The sequence below is a fragment of the Oncorhynchus mykiss genome, chromosome 29 (genome assembly GCF_057628025.1).
Source record: "Oncorhynchus mykiss isolate SJ-2025 chromosome 29, ASM5762802v1, whole genome shotgun sequence".
NCBI classification, from domain to species: domain Eukaryota; kingdom Metazoa; phylum Chordata; class Actinopteri; order Salmoniformes; family Salmonidae; genus Oncorhynchus; species Oncorhynchus mykiss.
In genome coordinates this window covers 12,632,022-12,654,896 of record NC_143050.1, presented here as the reverse complement: position 1 = coordinate 12,654,896, position 22,875 = coordinate 12,632,022, and the positions used below count along the sequence as shown (strand labels likewise).

At 42.0% G+C, this 22,875-nt stretch overlaps 1 protein-coding gene across 8 annotated transcripts in view; it reads left to right on the top strand.

Annotated features, from left to right (window-relative positions):
• The window catches only part of camk2a (calcium/calmodulin dependent protein kinase II alpha), a 106,487-nt gene that overhangs the window by 16,547 nt on the left and 67,065 nt on the right, over positions 1 to 22,875 (top strand). For all 8 annotated transcript variants that reach the window (XR_016493462.1, XR_016493461.1, XR_016493460.1 and 5 more), the window contains exon 3: positions 11,736 to 11,795. Coding sequence is in view for 5 of the 8 variants with exons in the window: in XM_090227373.1 (XP_090083499.1) it covers positions 11,736 to 11,795 (60 nt within the window). In the remaining 3 variants the exon portion in view is untranslated. The remainder of the gene's footprint in view (positions 1 to 11,735; positions 11,796 to 22,875) is intronic.

Below are 22,875 nucleotides of genomic sequence, written 5' to 3'. Positions count from 1 at the left end.
CCTCTATATAGCCTGAATATAGCCTGTATATAGCCTGTATATAGCCTGAATATAGCCTGTATATAGCCTGTATATAGCCTCTATATAGCCTGTATATAGCCTGTATATAGCCTGTATATAGCCTCTATATAGCCTGTATATAGCCTGTATATAGCCTCTATATAGCCTGTATATAGCCTGTATATAGCCTGTATATAGCCTCTATATAGCCTGTATATAGCCTGTATATAGCCTGTATATAGCCTGAATATAGTCTGTATATAGCCTCTATATAGCCTGTATATAGCCTGTATATAGCCTCGCTAACGTTATTTTATTTGGTTATTTTATTGTTACTATTTTAGTTTTATCCATTTGTTAAATTTCATACTTTTTAACTGCATTGTTGGTTAAGGGCTTGTAAGTAAGCATTTCACTGTAAGGTCTACTACACCTGTTGTATTTGGCGCATGTGACAAATAACAATGTTTTTGATTTGATTTGACATGTTAAATGGTTTTTGAAATTTCCAGGGCAATTTACCAGAGTTATAGCTATTACCATTCTAACTCAATTATGCCTAAACTGCTCCTTTTCCAGATAAACGCAATGTCATTTCAGGACATTATATAATTTTTATTTTCTTTTTTATTTCACCTTTATTTAACCAGGTAGGCAGGTTGAGAGCAAGTTCTCATTTACAATTGCGACCTGGCCAAGAGAAAGGAAGGGGAGGGTAGGGAGGGGAGGGGTAGGGTGGGAGGAAGGGGAGGGTAGGTAGGGAGGAGGATGGGGAGGGTAGGGAGGAGGAAGGGGAGGGTAGGTAGGGAGGAGGAAGGGGAGGGTAGAGAGGAGGAAGGGGAGGGTAGGGAGGAGGAAGGGGAGGGTAGGGAGGAGGAAGGGGAGGGTAGGTAGGAGGAAGGGGAGGGTAGGGAGGAGGAAGGGAGGGTAGGAAGGGGAGGGAAGGGGTAGGGAGGAGGGAGGAGGAAGGGGAGGGTAGGGAGGATGAAGGGGAGGGTAGGGAGGAGGAAGGGGAGGGTAGGGAGGAGGAAGGGGAGGGTAGGAAGGGGAGGGGTAGGGAGGGGTAGGGAGGAGGAAGGGGAGGCTAGGGAGGAGGAAGGGGAGGGTAGGTAGGGAGGAGGAAGGGGAGGGTAGGGAGGAGGAAGGGGAGGGTAGGGAGGAAAGGGGAGGGTAGGGAGGAGGAAGGGGAGGGTGGGGAGGGGAGGGGTAGGTAGGATAGGAGGTTAGGGAAGGGAGGAGGAAGGGGAGGGTAGGGAGGGGAGGGGAGGGTAGAGAGGAGAGGGGTAGGTAGAGAGGGGAGGGGTAGGTTGGATAAGAGGTTAGGGAAGGGAGGAGGAAGGGGAGGGTGGGGAGGGGAGGGGTAGGTAGGGAGGAGGAATGGCTGGCTTGGGGTCTGGTAGATAGCTTTGTTGTGGTCAGGCCTCCATACTGAATGGCTGGCTAGGGGTCTGGTAGAGAGGTGTGTTGTGGTCAGGCCTCCATACTGAATGGCTGGCTAGGGTCTGGTAGAGAGGTGTGTTGTGGTCAGGCCTCCATACTGAATGGCTGGCTAGGGGTCTGGTAGATAGCTTTGTTGTGGTCAGGCTTCCATACTGAATGGCTGGCTAGGGGTCTGGTAGATAGCTTTGTTGTGGTCAGGCCTCCATATTGAAAGGGGTCTGGTAGAGAGGTGTGTTATGGTCAGGCCTCCATACTGAATTGCTGGCTAGGATCTGGTAGAAAGGTGTGTTGTGGTCAGGCCTCCATACTAAATGGCTGGTTAGGGGTCTGGTAGAGAGGTGTGTTGTGGTCAGGCCTCCATACTGAATGGCTGGCTAGGGGTCTGGTAGATAGCTTTGTTGTGGTCAGGCCTCCATACTGAATGGCTGGCTAGGGGTCTGGTAGAGAGGTGTGTTGTGGTCAGGCCTCCATACTGAATTGCTGGCTAGAGGTCTGGTAGATAGCTTTGTTGTGGTCAGGCCTCCATACTGAATGGCTGGCTAGGGGTCTGGTAGAGAGGTGTGTTGTGGTCAGGCCTTCATACTGAATTGCTGGCTAGGGGTCTTGTAGAGAGATGTGTTGTCAGCTGGCATGCTGAGGTCTGAGAGGAGGCAGGATGTTTGGTATTCTGTGTGTGAGAGAGTGTGTAGAGGGGAACCACAAACAGACAGCTCCCTGTTGGCCTGTGACTGACTGACAGACTACTCCTTAGTGAGCCCAGAAACCCCTGCTGCTCCCTGCCTGTTTATCCCATTCTCTCTTCCTTTGTTGTTTACTTTCGTTTCAGTGAGTGCCTATTTGTATTCATGTGGCATGTGCTTCCAGGAGAGTACATACAGTGTTTTGTGGAGCACCATGCAAATTATGTTGTCGTGGCTATCGAACACTGTGCATGCAGGGGAGCACACATTGTATGTTGTTTGCATGTGATTTTGATTTCCCTTAAGTTACAGGTGTGTGCGTGCGTGCATGTTAGATAGAACCCTGGGAGGAAACAGTGAAATCATTAAAAACCCTCAACCAGCTGCCTGCTTGGCCCTCTGCCAGGAGACTCTGCTGACACCATAACATGATTTATTGTAAATAAATATATGCCCTAGCAATCCACCCTCCCTACATCCACACTAGAGGATCATTCAAACTGGATTCTCCTTTTCTCACCATGTCGTAGACTGTTCCATTATATCCTGTGGGGTTGGTTGTTAGAGATGGTCTGACTTCAAGTCATTCATGGCGTTGATATGAGTTCCTAATGTGTAAAATCATAGTCAATGTCACAATAATACAAAGATGAGTTGGTGTGCCTCTGTAAATGACTATGGCAGACATTTCTCCTAGAGATCACAGATATGCAACTGCTTTGGTCCAAAAGGATTTGCTAGGATTTCACATTTACTCCCACGAAGCCTGCCTCTCTACTTGCTATGTAGAGACTCATTCTATACGAAGCCTGCCTCTCTACTTGCTCTGTAGAGACTCATTCTACACGAAGCCTGCCTCTCTACTTGCTCTGTAGAGACTCATTCTACACAAAGCCTGCCTCTCTACTTGCTCTGTAGAGACTCATTCTACACGAAGCCTGCCTCTCTACTTGCTCTGTAGAGACTCATTCTACACAAAGCCTGCCTCTCTACTTGTTCTGTAGAGACTCATTCTACACGAAGCCTGCCTCTCTACTTGCTCTGTAGAGACCCATTCTACATGAAGCCTGCCTCTCTACTTGCTCTGTAGAGACTCATTCTACACGAAGCCTGCCTCTCTACTTGCTCTGTAGAGACTCATTCTACACGAAGCCTGCCTCTCTACTTGCTCTGTAGAGACTCATTCTACACGAAGCCTGCCTCTCTACTTGCTCTGTAGAGACTCATTCTACACGAGGCCTGCCTCTCTACTTGCTCTGTAGAGACTCATTCTACACGAAGCCTGCCTCTCTACTTGCTCTGTAGAGACTCATTCTACACGAAGCCTGCCTCTCTACTTGCTCTGTAGAGACTCATTCTACACGAAGCCTGCCTCTCTACTTGCTCTGTAGAGACTCATTCTACACGAAGCCTGCCTCTCTACTTGCTCTGTAGAGACTCATTCTACACGAAGCCTGCCTCTCTACTTGCTCTGTAGAGACTCATTCTACACGAAGCCTGCCTCTCTACTTGCTCTGTAGAGACCGACTGGCTGTCGGGTTGGGGACCCTCAGACGTAAGGCTCAGGTGTAATGGTGAGCAGAACAGATTGCATGGAGCAGGGAAAGACATCTGGCGGAGTAGCATTGGAGGATTATTAGCATTCTTATAATGGACAGCTGGACCAGGAGGAGTAGGGCAGATCATTTAACCCGAATCAGCTGTGAGTGAGCTGTTCTTTAGATCAAAAAGGCTTCACACCAAAATGTGTTGGCCTACTGGTGCTGGGAAAATCACTCAAGGTATTAAACTAACCAACAGTGGATTGATTGTCTGTCTACATTGAGACAAACTACGTAGGTCGTCTTCAAGGGTCAGGCCCATGTTCGTCTAGCTGCAGGTTATTGTGCATGCAACAAGAGTGTAAAATAAGACCAGCAATTATCATGGTATCTGTGTCAATGTGTTAATCTACAGTATACTGAACAAGTCAGTGTGTTAATCTACAGTATACTGTACATGTCTGTGTCAGTGTGTTAATCTACAGTATACTGTACATGTCAATGTGTTAATCTACAGTATACTGTACATGTCAGTGTGTTAATCTACAGTATACTGTACATGTCTGCGTCAGTGTGTTAATCTAGAGTATACTATACATGTCTGTGTCAATGTGTTAATCTACAGTATACTGTACATGTCAATGTGTTAATCTACAGTATACTGTACATGTCAGTGTGTTAATCTACAGTATACTATACATGTCAGTGTGTTAATCTACAGTATACTATACATGTCAGTGTGTTAATCTACAGTATACTGTACATGTCTGTGTCAGTGTGTTAATCTACAGTATACTATACATGTCAGTGTGTTAATCTACAGTATACTGTACATGTCTGTGTCAGTGTGTTAATCTACAGTATACTGAACAAGTCAGTGTGTTAATCTACAGTATACTATACATGTCTGTGTCAATGTGTTAATCTACAGTATACTATACATGTCTGTGTCAATGTGTTAATCTACAGTATACTGTACATGTCAATGTGTTAATCTACAGTATACTGTACATGTCAGTGTGTTAATCTACAGTATACTATACATGTCAGTGTGTTAATCTACAGTATACTATACATGTCAGTGTGTTAATCTACAGTATACTGTACATGTCTGTGTCAGTGTGTTAATCTACAGTATACTGAACAAGTCAGTGTGTTAATCTACAGTATACTATACATGTCTGTGTCAATGTGTTAATCTACAGTATACTATACATGTCTGTGTCAATGTGTTAATCTAGAGTATACTGTACATGTCAATGTGTTAATCTACAGTATACTGTACATGTCAATGTGTTAATCTACAGTATACTGTACCTGTCAGTGTGTTAATCTACAGTATACTATACATGTCAATGTGTTAATCTACAGTATGCTGTACATGTCTGTGTCAGTGTGTTAATCTACAGTATACTGTACATGTCAATGTGTTAATCTACAGTATACTGTACATGTCAGTGTGTTAATCTACAGTATACTATACATGTCAGTGTGTTAATCTACAGTATGCTGTACATGTCTGTGTCAATGTGTTAATCTACAGAATACTGTACATGTCAGTGTGTTAATTTACAGTACACTGTACATGTCAGTATGTTAATTTACAGTATGCTATACATGTCAATGTGTTAATCTACAGTATACTGTACATGTCAGTGTGTTAATTTGCAGTATACTGTACATGTCAGTATGTTAATTTACAGTATACTGTACATGTCAGTATGTTAATTTACAGTATACTGTACATGTCAATGTGTTAATTTACAGTATACTGTACATGTCAGTATGTTAATTTACAGTATACTGTACATGCCACTGTCAGTGTTTATCTACAGTATACTATACATGTCAATGTGTTAATCCACAGTATACTGTACATTTCAATGTGTTAATCTACAGTATACTGTACATGTCAGTGTCAATGTGTTAATCTACAGTATACTGTACATGTCTGTGTCAATGTGTTAATCTACAGTATACTGTACATGTCAATGTGTTAATCTACAGTATACTGTACATGTCAATGTGTTAATCTACAGTATACTGTACATGTCAATGTGTTAATCTACAGTATACTGAACAAGTCAATGTGTTAATCTACAGTATACTGTACCTGTCTGTGTCAATGTGTTAATCTACAGTATACTGTACCTGTCTGTGTCAATGTGTTAATCTACAGTATACTATACATGTCAGTGTGTTAATCTACAGTATGCTGTACATGTCTGTGTCAATGTGTTAATCTACAGAATACTGTACATGTCAGTGTGTTAATTTACAGTACACTGTACATGTCAGTATGTTAATTTACAGTATGCTATACATGTCAATGTGTTAATCTACAGTATACTGTAAATGTCAGTGTGTTAATTTGCAGTATACTGTACATGTCAGTATGTTAATTTACAGTATACTGTACATGTCAGTATGTTAATTTACAGTATACTGTACATGTCAATGTGTTAATTTACAGTATACTGTACATGTCAGTATGTTAATTTACAGTATACTGTACATGCCACTGTCAGTGTTTATCTACAGTATACTATACATGTCAATGTGTTAATCCACAGTATACTGTACATTTCAATGTGTTAATCTACAGTATACTGTACATGTCAGTGTCAATGTGTTAATCTACAGTATACTGTACATGTCTGTGTCAATGTGTTAATCTACAGTATACTGTACATGTCAATGTGTTAATCTACAGTATACTGTACATGTCAATGTGTTAATCTACAGTATACTGTACATGTCAATGTGTTAATCTACAGTATACTGAACAAGTCAATGTGTTAATCTACAGTATACTGTACCTGTCTGTGTCAATGTGTTAATCTACAGTATACTGTACCTGTCTGTGTCAATGTGTTAATATACAGTATACTGTACCACGATACATGTCAGTGTTAATCTACAGTATACTGTACATGTCAATGTGTTAATCTACAGTATACTATACATGTCAATGTGTTAATCTACAGTATACTGTACCTGTCTGTGTCAATGTGTTAATATACAGTATACTGTACCACGATACATGTCAATGTGTTAATCTACAGTATACTATACATGTCAGTGTGTTAATCTACAGTATACTATACCTGTCAGTGTCAATGTGTTAATCTACAGTATACTATACATGTCAATGTGTTAATCTACAGTATACTGTACCTGTCTGTGTCAATGTGTTAATATACAGTATACTGTACCACGATACATGTCAATGTGTTAATCTACAGTATACTATACATGTCAGTGTGTTAATCTACAGTATACTGTACATGTCAGTGTCAATGTGTTAATATACAGTATACTGTACATGTCAGTGTCAATGTGTTAATATACAGTATACTATACATGTCAATGTGTTAATCCACAGTATACTGTACATGTCAGTGTGTTAATCTACAGTATACTATACCTGTCAGTGTCAATGTGTTAATCTACAGTATACTATACCTGTCAGTGTGTTAATCTACAGTATACTGTACATGTCAATGTGTTAATCTACAGTATACTGTACATGTCAGTGTGTTAATCTACAGTATACTGTACCTGTCTGTGTCAATGTGTTAATATACAGTATACTGTACATGTCAGTGTGTTAATCTACAGTATACTGTACATGTCAGTGTCAATGTGTTAATATACAGTATACTGTACATGTCAGTGTCAATGTGTTAATATACAGTATACTATACATGTCAATGTGTTAATCCACAGTATACTGTACCACGATACATGTCAGTGTTAATCTACAGTATACTATACATGTCAGTGTGTTAATCTACAGTATACTATACCTGTCAGTGTCAATGTGTTAATCTACAGTATACTATACCTGTCAGTGTGTTAATCTACAGTATACTGTACATGTCAATGTGTTAATCTACAGTATACTGTACATGTCAGTGTGTTAATCTACAGTATACTGTACATGTCAATGTGTTAATCTACAGTATACTATACATGTCAGTGTGTTAATCTACAGTATACTATACATGTCAGTGTGTTAATCTACAGTATACTGTACATGTCAGTGTCAATGTGTTAATCTACAGTATACTGTACCTGTCTGTGTCAATGTGTTAATCTACAGTATACTATACATGTCAGTGTGTTAATCTACAGTATACTGTACCTGTCTGTGTCAATGTGTTAATCTACAGTATACTGTACCACGATACATGTCAATGTGTTAATCTACAGTATACTATACATGTCAGTGTGTTAATCTACAGTATACTGTACATGTCAGTGTCAATGTGTTAATCTACAGTATACTGTACCTGTCTGTGTCAATGTGTTAATATACAGTATACTGTACCACGATACATGTCAATGTGTTAATCTACAGTATACTATACATGTCAGTGTGTTAATCTACAGTATACTGTACATGTCAGTGTCAATGTGTTAATATACAGTATACTGTACATGTCAGTGTCAATGTGTTAATATACAGTATACTATACATGTCAATGTGTTAATCCACAGTATACTATACATGTCAGTGTGTTAATCTACAGTATACTATACATGTCAGTGTGTTAATCTACAGTATACTATACATGTCAGTGTGTTAATCTACAGTATACTGTACATGTCAGTGTGTTAATCTACAGTATACTGTACATGTCAGTGTCAATGTGTTAATCTACAGTATACTGTACCTGTCAGTGTCAATGTGTTAATCTACAGTATACTGTACCACGATACATGTCAATGTGTTAATCTACAGTATACTGTACCACGATACATGTCAATGTGTTAATATACAGTATACTGTACATGTCTGTGTCAATGTGTTAATCTACAGTATACTGTACCTGTCTGTGTCAATGTGTTAATCTACAGTATACTATACATGTCAGTGTGTTAATCTACAGTATACTGTACCTGTCTGTGTCAATGTGTTAATCTACAGTATACTGTACCACGATACATGTCAATGTGTTAATCTACAGTATACTATACATGTCAGTGTGTTAATCTACAGTATACTGTACATGTCAGTGTCAATGTGTTAATCTACAGTATACTGTACATGTCAGTGTCAATGTGTTAATCTACAGTATACTGTACATGTCAGTGTCAATGTGTTAATCTACAGTATACTGTACATGTCAGTGTCAATGTGTTAATCTACAGTATACTATACATGTCAGTGTGTTAATCTACAGTATACTGTACATGTCAGTGTCAATGTGTTAATCTACAGTATACTGTACATGTCAGTGTCAATGTGTTAATCTACAGTATACTATACATGTCAGTGTCAATGTGTTAATCTACAGTATACTGTACATGTCAGTGTCAATGTGTTAATCTACAGTATACTGTACATGTCAATGTGTTAATCTACAGTATACTATACATGTCAGTGTGTTAATCTACAGTATACTATACATGTCAGTGTGTTAATCTACAGTATACTGTACCTGTCAGTGTCAATGTGTTAATCTACAGTATACTATACCTGTCAGTGTGTTAATCTACAGTATACTGTACCTGTCAGTGTCAATGTGTTAATCTACAGTATACTGTACCACGATACATGTCAATGTGTTAATCTACAGTATACTGTACCACGATACATGTCAATGTGTTAATCTACAGTATACTGTACATGTCAATGTGTTAATCTACAGTATACTATACATGTCAGTGTGTTAATCTACAGTATACTGTACCTGTCAGTGTCAATGTGTTAATCTACAGTATACTATACCTGTCAGTGTGTTAATCTACAGTATACTGTACCTGTCAGTGTCAATGTGTTAATCTACAGTATACTATACCTGTCTGTGTCAATGTGTTAATATACAGTATACTGTACCACGATACATGTCAATGTGTTAATCTACAGTATACTATACATGTCAGTGTGTTAATCTACAGTATACTATACATGTCAGTGTGTTAATCTACAGTATACTGTACATCTCTGTGTCAATGTGTTAATCTACAGTATACTATACATGTCTGTGTGTTAATCTACAGTATACTGTACATGTCAATGCCAATGTGTTAATCTACAGTATACTGTACATGTCAGTATGTTAATCTACAGTATACTGTACATGTCTGTGTCAGTGTGTTAATCTACAGTATACTGTACATGTCAGTGTCAATGTGTTAATCAATGTACTACATTGAGCATCAATGATACTGTACAGTTACACTAATACAATGTATTGGACATTCAGTATAATACATTTAAAAGCCTTTAAGGCTACAGACCTGTGTTTGATTATTCCATTGAAACGCAGAGGGGTCTGTTATTCTACGGCGTATGTCATTTCCTGTTTGATTGTCATTGTTTAATATATGATTGGAAAATGTTTTTGTAAGGCTCATTGTAGTATCACACTATCCTTGTGTATTTCCCTTGACTTGCGTTCTGTGCTCAGTGCTGTTGACGCTTCATTTGTCTTTCATTATACCCCTGTTGGAGGATTTACACAGGGCTGCATGAACTCCATTTCTCCCTCTGTATTTTTACTCAGCTATAGCTTATAATTCTAGTCCTGGTGTATTCCGCCAGGTTGCTTAGCAACACCATTTTTAAAGTCCAGAGCATATCTTTGCGTATACATTACGGTGGATGGCGTACAGTACAGGAAGGCTGTAGGGACGGAGGAGGAGATTGGCACAAGCTTAAAAGCTGGTACGACGGCAAATATTCTACAAGGAAAGAAAGAGATTATATTTGTTTCATTTCTTATATGTGTAATGGTGCATTGGAGGCTGGTGAGGGGAGGACGGCTCATAATAATGTCTGGAACGGAGCAAATGAAATGGCATCAAAAACATTGAATCTATGAGTTTGATGTATTTGATACCATTCCACCTATTCCACTCCAGCCATTACCACGATACCGTCCTCCCCAATTAAGGTGCCACCAGCCTCCTGTGGTATGGTGACACTGCCGAAATAGTACTTACTGATAATGATAAATGCTGCTGCTACACAGCAGATGGGTTTTTGTGAAGCTACTGCTCAAGAAAAGCCTGGATGATGGAGGAGGCTTGGTTTATCTCATCTCCGATGCAATCATGAACTTGATCAAGGGGCAATGGCTTTTTACTGTAAGACTGATACACTCCTCATGATTGTTGAAGGAGAATGAGAATGAGCTGTACAGACTGAGCAGACAGTGAAAGAGATTGAGCTGTGCAGATTGAGCAGACAGTGAAGGAGTGTATGAACAGAGGGGTAGATATTAGGAGGAAAAAGGGGTCTCCCCTGCCAATTTGGATCACTCATTAATACTGCAGAAAGCCCTCTGTTCTCGGACAGAAAAATAGCATTTATTTGGCAAAGCGGCAGTTATCTTGCTGACTGCCCGCCATCTCACTTTCATTACTGGGGAGAGTAGCTTGTGTCAATGTGACCTCTCTCTCCTCCCCAACCTCCTCCCTCTGTACCATGCCCACCATCACCCTTTCACCTTCCTTCCTTCCTTCCTTCCTTCCTTCCTTCCTTCCTTCCTTCCTTCCTTCCTTCCTTCCTTCCTTCCTTCCTTCCTTCCTTCCTTCCTTCCTTCCTTCCTTCCCTACCACCCACCATCACCCCTTCCCTCTCATCTACCATCTTCACCTCCCTCCCTCCCTCCCTCCCTCCCTCCCTCCCTCCCTCCCTCCCTCCCTCCCTCCCTCCCTCCCTCGCTCCCTCGCTCCCTCCCACCTACCATCTTCCTTCCTTCCTTCCTTCCTTCCTTCCCTCCCACCCACCCTCATCTCGCCTTACCACCCACCTTCATCCCGCCTTACCACCCACCCTCATCCCTATACTCAGGCATCTTTCCAGAGCTATCTTAATTTAATCAATCTGTTGTCACATGGAACTTTCCTGCACAGCAGGAAATGCTAATTGGAGTGTACTCAATGTTTAGAAAGGCCCCAACAACCCCATACAAAAATGTCCAATAATAATAATAATAATTCACATTTCCTGTCACTGCAGAATTATTTTCCTGCTGTGAGAAGCAGGGTCAAATTAAGATAGCACACCTGTAATGTTTCCTGCGTCGTGAAACTATCTGTCTGCGTGTTTGGCTTTCAGATCACCAGAAGCTGGACAGAGAGGCCAGGATCTGCCGACTGCTGAAGCACTCCAATATCGGTGAGTTCTGTAGCAGACCGATCAGGTCATGCAGGCTTCCTCATCATACTCCCACTCTTTCAGTATATATCATAAGCTCTATGGCAAATACAGCTTGGAAACACACAAAAAGTACTATGATCCATAAAAATGTGTTCTATTTCTTTTCATTAATGATTGGCTTGATTCCACAATATCAGTTTTCCTTTGTGTCACATTACACACATTCTTTCACACTACCTATGAAGTAGTTCAGATTGGGACACTTCAGAAATACACCTCACTAGCCTTGGGTCAGATTGTCTTGAGAGCATAGTAAACTTTCAGTTCACTATAGTATAGTATTGACGTCATCTGCTTCCATTGAGCTGAATCATGCACCCAGTGAAAGTGCAACAGTCATCCAGAGAGATAGAAAGCTAGCTCGTTATTGTGGTTCCTGAGTGTACAGCTGGCACCATCAGACCACAGTGTGTAATTTACTGATTAACAGGCTGAGAAGCACTTTTCTACTTTTCTTAGCCCCACACGTGTTTAATAATGCATCCCACTAGCTGCCACGGACAAGAGGAGCTGCATTATTAATCCAAAGATATTTTCATCTGTGTTTGAGATGAGAGAGAGAGAGAGAGACAGAGAGAGAGAGAGAGCACGGCTCAACTGTATGTCTAAACCAGCCTCTGAGTGGTCAGAGAGAGAACTAATACAATTGTGACCTATGGATGCCCTCAGGGCAGGTTGTATGCTGCTTTGTGATCTGTCAGGGATAGAGAGAGGATAGAGAGAGCATAGAGAGAGGATAGAGAGGATATATAGAGAGGATAGAGAGAGGATATAGATAGGATAGAGAGAGGATAGAGAGAGCATAGAGAGATGATATAGAGGGGATAGAGATGATACAGAGGGGATAGAGAGAGGATAGAGAGAGGATATAGAGAGGGTTATATAAAGAGGATATAGGGAGGAGGATAGAAAGAGGATAGAGAGTGGATAGAGAGGGATAGAGAGGATATAGAGAGGATAGAGAGAGGATAGAGAGTGGATAGAGATAGGATAGAGAGTGGATAGAGAGAGGGATAGAGAGGATATATAGAGAGGATAGAGAGAGGATATAGATAGGATAGAGAGAGGATTAAGAGAGGGTTGGAGATGACATAGAGAGTATAGATGGATATAAGATTGAGATAGGATAGGGAGAGGATATAAAGGGGTAGAGAGAATAGAGAGAGGAGAGATGATAGAGAGAGTAGAGAGGAGAGAGGATAGAGAGAAGATAGAGAGAATAAAGTGAGGATATAGAGAGGATAGAGAGAGGATAGAGAGAGGATATAAGGGAATAGAGGGGATAGAGAGAGAATAGAGAGAATAAAGAGAAGATAAAGAGGATTGAGAGAGGAGAGGATAGAGAGAAGATAAAAAGAGGATAGAGAGAGGATATAGAGAAGATTGAGAGAGGGATAGAGATGATATAGAGAGGATAGAGAGAGGGGAGAGAAAGGAGAGAAAGGAGAGAGACAGGATAGAGAGAGGATATAGAGAAGATAGAGAGAGGATAGAGTGAGGATAGAGTGAACAGATAGATGATTGAGAGGGGGATAGAGAGAGGGATATAGAGAGGATAGAGAGAGAAGGAGAGTCACACCTACGCCCATGCTGTGAGAAGGCAAACAGTCCCAACCCCAACTCTTACACTAGCCCAAGCCAATGGGATGTACCAGATGCTCAGCAGGCTCTGCTCACATTTACTGGTCTGAGTCCAAACCACACAACCAACAACATTGGACACTTTATGGAACACAGAGCCTTCACTATCTCATCCTGGAATATCCAAGGCCTGAGGTCATCTGCCTTTGGCCTAAAGAGCAGGAACCTGGATTGCACCACATAAATAAGAAATACAGACATTGTTATCCTACAAGAAACATGGTATAGAGGAAATGGACCCACTGGTTGCCCTCTAGGTTACAGAGAGATGGTAGTCTCATCCACCAAACTACCAGGTGTGAAACAGGGAAGAGACTCAGGGGGTATGCTAATTTGGTATAGAGCAGCCCTAACCCACTCTATTAAATGAGGAACATTTTAGGAACATTTTACATTTGGCTAGAAATTCAAAAGGAAATGATCTCAACAGAGAAAAATGTCCTCCTGTGTGCTACCCATATCCCCCCACTATAATCCCCATACGTTAATGAAGGTAACTTCTCCATCCTTGAGGGGGAAATCAATCATTTCCAGGCCCAGGGACATGTCTGTGGCAACCTAAATGCCAGAACTGGACAAGAACTTGACACCCTCAGCACACAGGGGGACAAACACCTACCTGGAGGGCCTCCCGAGTGGCGCAGTGGTCTAAGGCACTGCAGTTGCTTGCTGTGCCTCTAGAGATCCTGGTTCGAGTCCAGGCTCTGTCACAGCCAGCCGCGACCGGGAGACCCAATGGCCGGTGCACAATTGGCCAAACGGCTTCCGGGTTTGGGGAGGGTCTGGCCGGCAGGGATGTCCTTGTCCCATCGCGCTCTAGCGACACCAGTGGCAGGCCGGGTGCATGCACGCTGACATGGTCGTCAGGTGTACGGTGTTTCCTCCGACACATTGGTGTGGCTGGCTTCCGGGTTAAGCGGGCATTGTGTCAAGAAGCAGTGTGGCGGGGTCAGTACAGGTGCATCAAAGCAGGGACCGAGAGACTGAAAACAGCTTCTATCTCAAGGCCATCAGACTGTTAAACAGCCATTGAGTGGCTACTGCCAACATACTGACTCAACTCCAGCCACTTTAATAATAAAAAATGGATGTAAAAAAACGAGTCACTTTAAACAATGCCACTTTATATAATGTATATAATATATAATTATATAATACTCATCTCATCAACAATTCTCATCAACAATTACTCATCTCATATGTATATACTGTACTCTATACCATCTACTGCATCTTGCCTATGCCGTACGGCCATCTCTCATATATTTATATGTACATATTCTTATTCATCCCTTTACACTTGTGTGTGTATAAGGTAGTTGTTGTGAAATTGTTAGATTACTTGTTAGATATTACTGTGCGGTCGGAACTAGAAGCACAAGCATTTCGCTATACTCACATTAACATCTGCTAACCATGTGTATGTGACCAGTAAAATTTGATTTGATTTGGCTTGGTTGGATGATGTTTTGGAGGACACATGGCTCTCTACCTTTGCCTCTCCCGAGTCTGTACTGGAGTTGCAGCGATGAGACAAAACTAACTACCAATTGACTACCACGAAAATTGGGGAGAAAAGGGGCAAAAGTTCAAAGATAACAAGTAAAACACCTACCTGGAGGTGACAGCATTCCCTCCCCCATATGGCCTCCTAGGCACAACTACGACAACATAACCAACAAAAACGGGTCACAACTCCTGCAGCTCTGTCGCACGCTGGGTCTGTACATAGTCAATGGTAGGCTTCGAGGGGACTCCTACGGTAGGTACACCTATAGCTCATCTCTTGGCAGTAGACTACTCAACCCAGAGTCTCTCAGAGCGTTCACAGTCAGCCCACAAACACTCCGATCAGATCACAGCAAAATCACAGTATACTTGAACAGAGCAATACTCAATTATGAAGCATCAAAGCCAAAGGAACTGAATAATATTAAGAAATGCTATAAATGGAAGGAAAGTAGTGTGGAAATTTACCAAAAAACAATAAGGCAACAACAAATTCAATCCCTTTTAGACATCTTCCTGGACAAAACGATTCACTGTAATAGTGAAGATGTAAACTTGGCAGTAGAAAACCTAAACAGTATATTTGACCTTTCAGCTTTCCTATCAAATCAAAAAATGTTAGGCAGAACAATGACAAATGATTTGATGAAGAATGCAAAAACCTAAGAAAGAAATTGAGAAACCTATCCAACCACAAACATAGAGACCCAGAATACCTGAACCTACTCCTTCACTATGGTGAATCACTAAAACAATACAGAAATACACTACCGAAAAAGAAGGAACATCACGTCATAAATCTGCTCAATGTAATTGAAGAATCCATAGACTCTAACCACTTCTGGAAAAATTGGAAAACACTAAACAAACAACAACACAAATAATTATTTATCCAAAACGGATAAAAAGAAACAGCAAAAACATATACATGATCAAATACTGTAACGAATGTCGTCGGGAGAAGGAGGTGAGGACCAAGGTGCAGCGTTGTACGTGTTCATTTTTATTTATGTCACGTGACAGCCCCCCCCCCCCCAAAAGGTGTGGACTCCGGCTGCAAAACCTGAACCTATAGGGGAGGGTCTGGGTGGGCATTCCACTGCGGTGGCGGCTTTGGTGCGGGACGTAGACCCCACTCAACCTTAGTCTTGGCCCACTTGGCGCCTCTGGAGTGGTGACCCTCGCCGCCGACCCCGAACTGGGGACCCTTACAGCGGGCCCCGAATAGGAGGGAGACTCTGGCGGCGCCGGACAGGTGGGAGACTCTGGCGGCTCCGGACTGACAGGCGGCTCTGGCGGCTCCGGACTGACGGGCGGCTCTGGCGGCTCCGGACTGACGGGCAGCTCTGGCGGCTCCGGACAGACGGGCGGCTCTGACGGCTCCGGACAGACGGGCGGCTCTGGCGGCTCCGGACAGGAGGGAGACTTGAATCTGGGAGTAGGCACAGGATTCACCAGGCTGGGGAGACCTACAGGCGGCCTCTTCCTTGGCCGAGGCACCAGATGCACAGGGCCGTGGAGGCGCACTGGAGGTCTCGAGCAACAAGCCTGCACAACCTGTCCTGGATGGATACCCCTTGTAGCCCGGCAAGTGTGGAGAGTTGGAACAGGCCGCACTGGGCTGTGCTGGCGAACCGGGGACACCGTGCGTAGGGCTGGTGCGGTATAACCCCGGCCGAGGAAATGCACTGGAGACCAGATGCGCTGAACACAGGTGGGAACAGGCTACCTAAGTATGGTTCTCATTCAGAGACAACAATTGACAGCTGCCTCTGATTGGGAACCATACCAGGCCAAACATATAGAAATACAACACACAGAACAAAACATAGAATGAAAAACATAGAATGCCCACCCCAACTCACGCCCTGACCAAACCAAAATAGAGACATAAAAAAGGTCAGGACGTGACAAATACAAATCTTAGAATCAACTATTAAAGACTACCAAAACCCACTGTATTCTCCAATTACATTGAATGAACTACAGGACAAAATACAAATCCTCCTTCCCCAAAAGCCTGTGGTGTTGATTGTATCCTAAATTAAATGATAAAATTAACAGACCACAAATTCCAATTGGCTACACTTAAACTCTTTAACATCTTCTGGCATCTTCCCCAATATTTGGAACCAAGGACTGATCATCCCAAAATTTGACCCCAATAACTACCGTGGGATATGCGTCAACAGCAACCTTGGGAAAATGCTCTGAATTATCATTAACAGCAGACTCGTACATTTCCTCAGTGAAAACCATGTACTGAGCAAATGTCAAATTGGCTTTTTACTAAATTACCATACAACAGACCACGTATTCATCCTGCACACCCAAATTGACAAAGAAACCAACCAAAGCAAAGGCAAATTCTTAAGATTTAAGAAAAGCTTTTGACTCAATTTGGCATGAGGGTCTGCTATACAAATTGATGGAAAGTGGTGTTGTGGGAAAAACAGATGATATTATAAAATCCATGTACACAAACACCAAGTGTGTGGTTAAAATGGGCAAAAAACACATTTCTTTCCACAAGGCCATGGGATGAGACATGGATGCAGCTTAAGCCCCACCCTCTTCAACATATATATCAACGAATTGACGAGGGCACTACAACAGTCTGCAGCACCCGGCCTCACCCTACTAGAGTCTCAAGTCAAATGTCTACTGTTTACCAACGATCTTGTGCTTATGTCCCCAACCAAGGAGGAGGAGGGCCTACAGCAGCACCTAGATCTTCTACACAGATTCTGTCAGACCTGGGCCCTGACAGAAAATCTCAGTAAGACAAAAATAATGTTCCAAAAAAGGTCCAGTTGCAAGGACCACAAATACAAATTCCACCTAGACACCATTTCCATAGAGCACACAAAAAACTATACATACCTCAGCCTAAACATCAGCGCCACAGGTAACTTCCACAAAGCTGTGAACGATCTGAGAGACATGGCAAGAAGGGCCTTCTATGCCATCAAAAGGAACATAAAATTTGACATACCAATTATGATCTGGCTAAATATACTAGAATCAGTTATAGAACCCATTGCCCTTTGAGGTTGTGAGGTCTGGGGTCCGCTCACCAACAAAGAATTCACAAAATGGGACAAACACCAAATTGAGACTCTGCATGCAGAATTCTGCAAAAATATCCTCAGTGTACAACGTAAAACACAAAATAATGCATGCAGAGCAGAATTAGGCCGATACCCGCTAATGATCAAATCCCAGAAAAGAGCTGTTAAATTCTACAAGCGGTTCCCAGGCCTTCCATAACAAAGTCATCACCTACAGAGAGATGAACCTGGAAGAGTCCCCTGGAAACAACCAACAACAAAAACTGAGCAAACTAGAATGCTATTTGCCCCTAAACAGAGAGTACACAGTGGCAGAATACCTGACCACTGTGACTGACCCAAATGTAAGGAAAGATTTGACTATGTACAGACTCAGTGAGCATAGCCTTGATATTGAGAAAGGCCGCCGTAGGCAAACCTGGCTCTGAAGAGAAGACAGTCTATGTGCACACTGCCCACAAAATGAGGTTGAAACTGAGCTGCACTTCCTAACCTCCTGCCAAATGTATGACCATATTAGAGGCACATATTTCCCTCAAATTACACAGCCCCCGCCAAAAAATTAAAAACAAATCCAATTTTGATAAACTCGTATATCTATTGTGTGAAATTCCACAGTGTGAAATCACAGCAGCAAGATGTGTAACCTGTTGCTACAAGAAAAGGCCAACCAGTGAAGAACAAACACCATTGTAAATACAACCCATATTTATGTTTATTTATTTTCCCTTTTGTACTTTAACAATTTGCACATAATATGATGTGAAATGTCTTTATTATTTTGGAACTTTCGGAAGTGTAATGTTTACTGTTCATTTTTTGTTTATTTTCTATTTCACTTGCTTTGGCAATGTAAACATATGTTTCCCATGCCAATAGAGCCCTTAAATTGAATTGAAATTGAGTTGATAGGGAGAGGGAGAGGGAGAGGGAGAGGGAGAGGAGATGAATAGAGAGAGGGATAGAGGGAGGATAGAGAGAGGATAGAGATAGGGAGAGGATGGGAGAGGGGATAGAGATAGAATAGGGATAGAGAGAGGGACAGAAAGAGGAGAGAGGGATAGAGAGATGATAGGGATAGGGATAGGATGAGAGAGAGAGGAGAGGAATAAAGAGAGAGAGGGATAGAGAGAGGATATAGAGAGGATAGAGAGAGAGAGGGGGATAGAGAAAAGATAGAGAGAGGATAGAGAGAGAGAGAGAGAGAGAGGGATAGAGAAAAGATAGAGAGAGGATAGAGATAGAGAGAGACTATGGATAGACAGAGGATGTAGAGGGAGAGGGATAGAGAGAGGAGAGGAATAGAGAGGGGATGTAGAGAGAGAATAGGGATAGAGAGAGGATGTAGAGAGGGAGAGGGATATAGAGAGGGATAGAGAAAGAATATGGATAGAGATAGGATGTAGAGAGGGAGAGGAATAGAGAGAGGGATAGAGAGAGAATAGGGATAGAGAGAGGATGTAGAGAGGGAGAGGGATAGAGAAAGGAGATGAATAGAGAGAGGGATAGAGAGATAATAGGGATAGAGAGAGGATGTAGAGAGGGAGAGGGATAGAGAGAGGGATAGAGAGAGAATAGGGATAGAGAGAGGATGTAGAGAGGGAGAGGAATAGAGAGAGGGATAGAGAAAGAATAGGGATAGAGAGAGGATGTAGAGAGGGAGAGGGATAGAGAAAGGAGATGAATAGAGAGAGGGATAGAGAGAGAATAGTGATAGAGAGAGGATGTAGAGAGGGAGGGGGATAGATAGAGGAGAGGAATAGAGAGAGGGATAGAGAGGAATAGGGATAGAGAGAGGATGTAGAGAGGGAGAGGAATAGAGAGAGGGATAGAGAGAGAATAGGGATAGAGAGAGGATGTAGAGAGGGAGAGGGATAGATAGAGGAGAGGAATAGAGAGAGGGATAGAGAGAGAATAGGGATAGAGAGAGGATGTAGAGAGGGAGAGGGATAGATAGAGGAGAGGAATAGAGAGAGGAGAGGAATAGAGAGAGGGATAGAGAGAGAATAGTGATAGCACCAGCAGAATTATCAGCACCAGCAGAATTATTCCTGCTCCCACACAGACAGACTGGGGGGAAAGGAATACGTGATCTCGCTGACGATTTGCCCCTGTGGCTGTTGATACATTTTAAAGCCCTTGTGGGAAATTATCCTGCATAGACTACTACTCAATAGGACAAAGAGCATTGTGTCACGGTGTCAAGTTCTCCCCTGATAATGTAGAAGTTGAGACCCTGGTTCTGCCGAAGGGTGGTTGTTTTAGATGTACAGCATAGGTTCTGATATAAGATTTTAAGGCTTTTCTCCCTCAAATCAGCTGGATGCATTGAGACTCACTGCTCTCATCCAGCGCTTTCTCTCCCTCAGCCTAACCTGCAGCCATAACAGGCTATTAAAGACCCTTATCCAGCACTCTCTCTGTTCTCCTGTATCCACTATGTTGATTGACACTGTGCAGAGCGGCAGTTAGATCCTCAGCCTAGTTTTGTTTATCGGCGGATTCTTTACATGGCAGCCTTCCTCTGCAGTAACTGGGGGCGGTTATTCGTCAACGAGCCAAAGTCCACCCACGTACAGTGCATTCGGAAAGTATTCAGACCACTTTACTTTTTCCACATTTTGTTACGTTGCAGCCTTATTCTAAAATGGATTACATTGTTTTTCTCCCCCTTATCAATCTACACACAATACCCCATAGTGACAAAGCAATTTTCTTGTTCATAAAAAATTAAAAACTGCAATTACACATTTACATAAGTATTCAGACCCTTTACTTAATACTGTGTTGAAGCAATTATGATTACAGCCTTGAGTCTTCTTGGGTATGACGCTACAAGTTTGACACACCTCTATTTGGGGAGTTTCTCCCATTCCTCTCTGCAGATCCTCTCAAGCGCTGTCAGGTTAGATGGGGAGCATCGCTGCACAGCTATTTTCAGGTTTCTCCAGAGATGTTCGATCGGGTTCAAGTCCAGGATCTGGCTGGGTGACTCAAGGACATTCAGAGACTTGTCCTGAAGCCACTCCTGTGTTGTCTTGGCTGTGTGCTTAGGGTCGTTGTCCTGTTGGAAGGTGAACCTTCACCCCAGTCTGAGGTCCTGAGCGCTCTGGCACAGGTTTTCATCAAAGATCTCTCTGTACTTTGCTCCATTCATCTTTCCTTCGATCCTAACTAGTCTCCTAGTCCCTGTCACTGAAAAACATCCCACAGCATGATGCTGGCACCACCATGCTTCACTGTAGGGATGGTGTCAGGTTTCCTCCAGAGATGACAATATAATCCATTTTAGAATACATTTCTAAAAACCAGTTTTTGTGTTTGTCATTATGTGGTATTGTGTGTAGATTGATGGGGGAAAAAACGATTTAATCAATTTTAGAATAAGGCTGTAACGTAAGAAAATGTGGAAAAAGTCAAGGGGACAGAATACTTTCCGAATGCACTGTATATAAATTCCAGTCATACTTTTTCAAAAGCCCTTTCAAGGTCAGCTATGAATACCAGGCCTGGTTTCCCAGATTTTTTTAAGTGTTCTATTGTTTCCATTACTTGTCTTATATTATCTCCAACGTATCGTCCATGTTAAAATCCTGTGTGATATGGATGAATAATGTCCCACAATACCTTTTTAATTCTATGCGCTAGTTATTTTGCTATAGCTTTTGCATCACAACACTGAAGTGTAAGGGGCGTCCACGTTATCAAATGGACTGGATCTTTATATTTACCACTTGGGTCCTGTTTCAGTAATAATTCAATCAGATCTTCTTGTTGAGTCTTCTTATCTGATAATCTTCAATTGTTATAGGAGTGGTTAAAACATGCTAATAATCGTCCTCTGAGAACATCAAAAACAGATAAGTGTACCTCAAATGGTAATCCATCCAGCCCTGGAGTTTTCCCAGTCTTAAAGGCTTTAATTGCATCAAGAAGTTCCTGCTCTCCAATTTGTCCTTCACATTAGTCTTTCTGTACAGAGGCTCATTTTACATTATAAATACATTACGCTATCATATTGCTTTGTGGGTGAGACAGAGGAGCCATCACATCTCTATTCAGTTAGACACATCTATTCAGTTAGACACATACAGTATCTATTCAGTTAGACACATCTATTCAGTTAGACACATCCCTATTCAGTTAGACACATCTATTCAGTTAGACACATCCCTATTCAGTTAGACACATCTATTCAGTTAGACACATCCCTATTCAGTTAGACACATCCCTATTCAGTTAGACACATCCCTATTCAGTTAGACACATCTATTCAGTTAGGCACATCCCTATTCAGTTAGACACATCTATTCAGTTAGGCACATCCCTATTCAGTTAGACACATCTATTCAGTTAGGCACATCCCTATTCAGTTAGACACATACAGTATCTATTCAGTTAGACACATCCCTATTCAGCTAGGCACATCCCTATTCAGTTAGACACATCCCTATTCAGTTAGACACATCTCTAATCAGTTAGACACATCCCTATTCAGTTAGACACATCCCTATTCTGCTAGACACATCCCTATTCAGTTAGACACATCCCTATTCAGTTAGACACATCCCTATTCAGTTAGACACATATCTATTCAGTTAGGCACATACCGTATCTATTCAGTTAGACACATCCCTATTCAGCTAGGCACATCCCTATTCAGTTAGACACATCCCTATTCAGTTAGACACATCCCTATTCAGCTAGACACATCCCTATTCAGTTAGACACATATCTATTCAGTTAGGCACATCCCTATTCAGCTAGACACATCCCTATTCAGCTAGACACAGACCTATTCAGTTAGACACATCCCT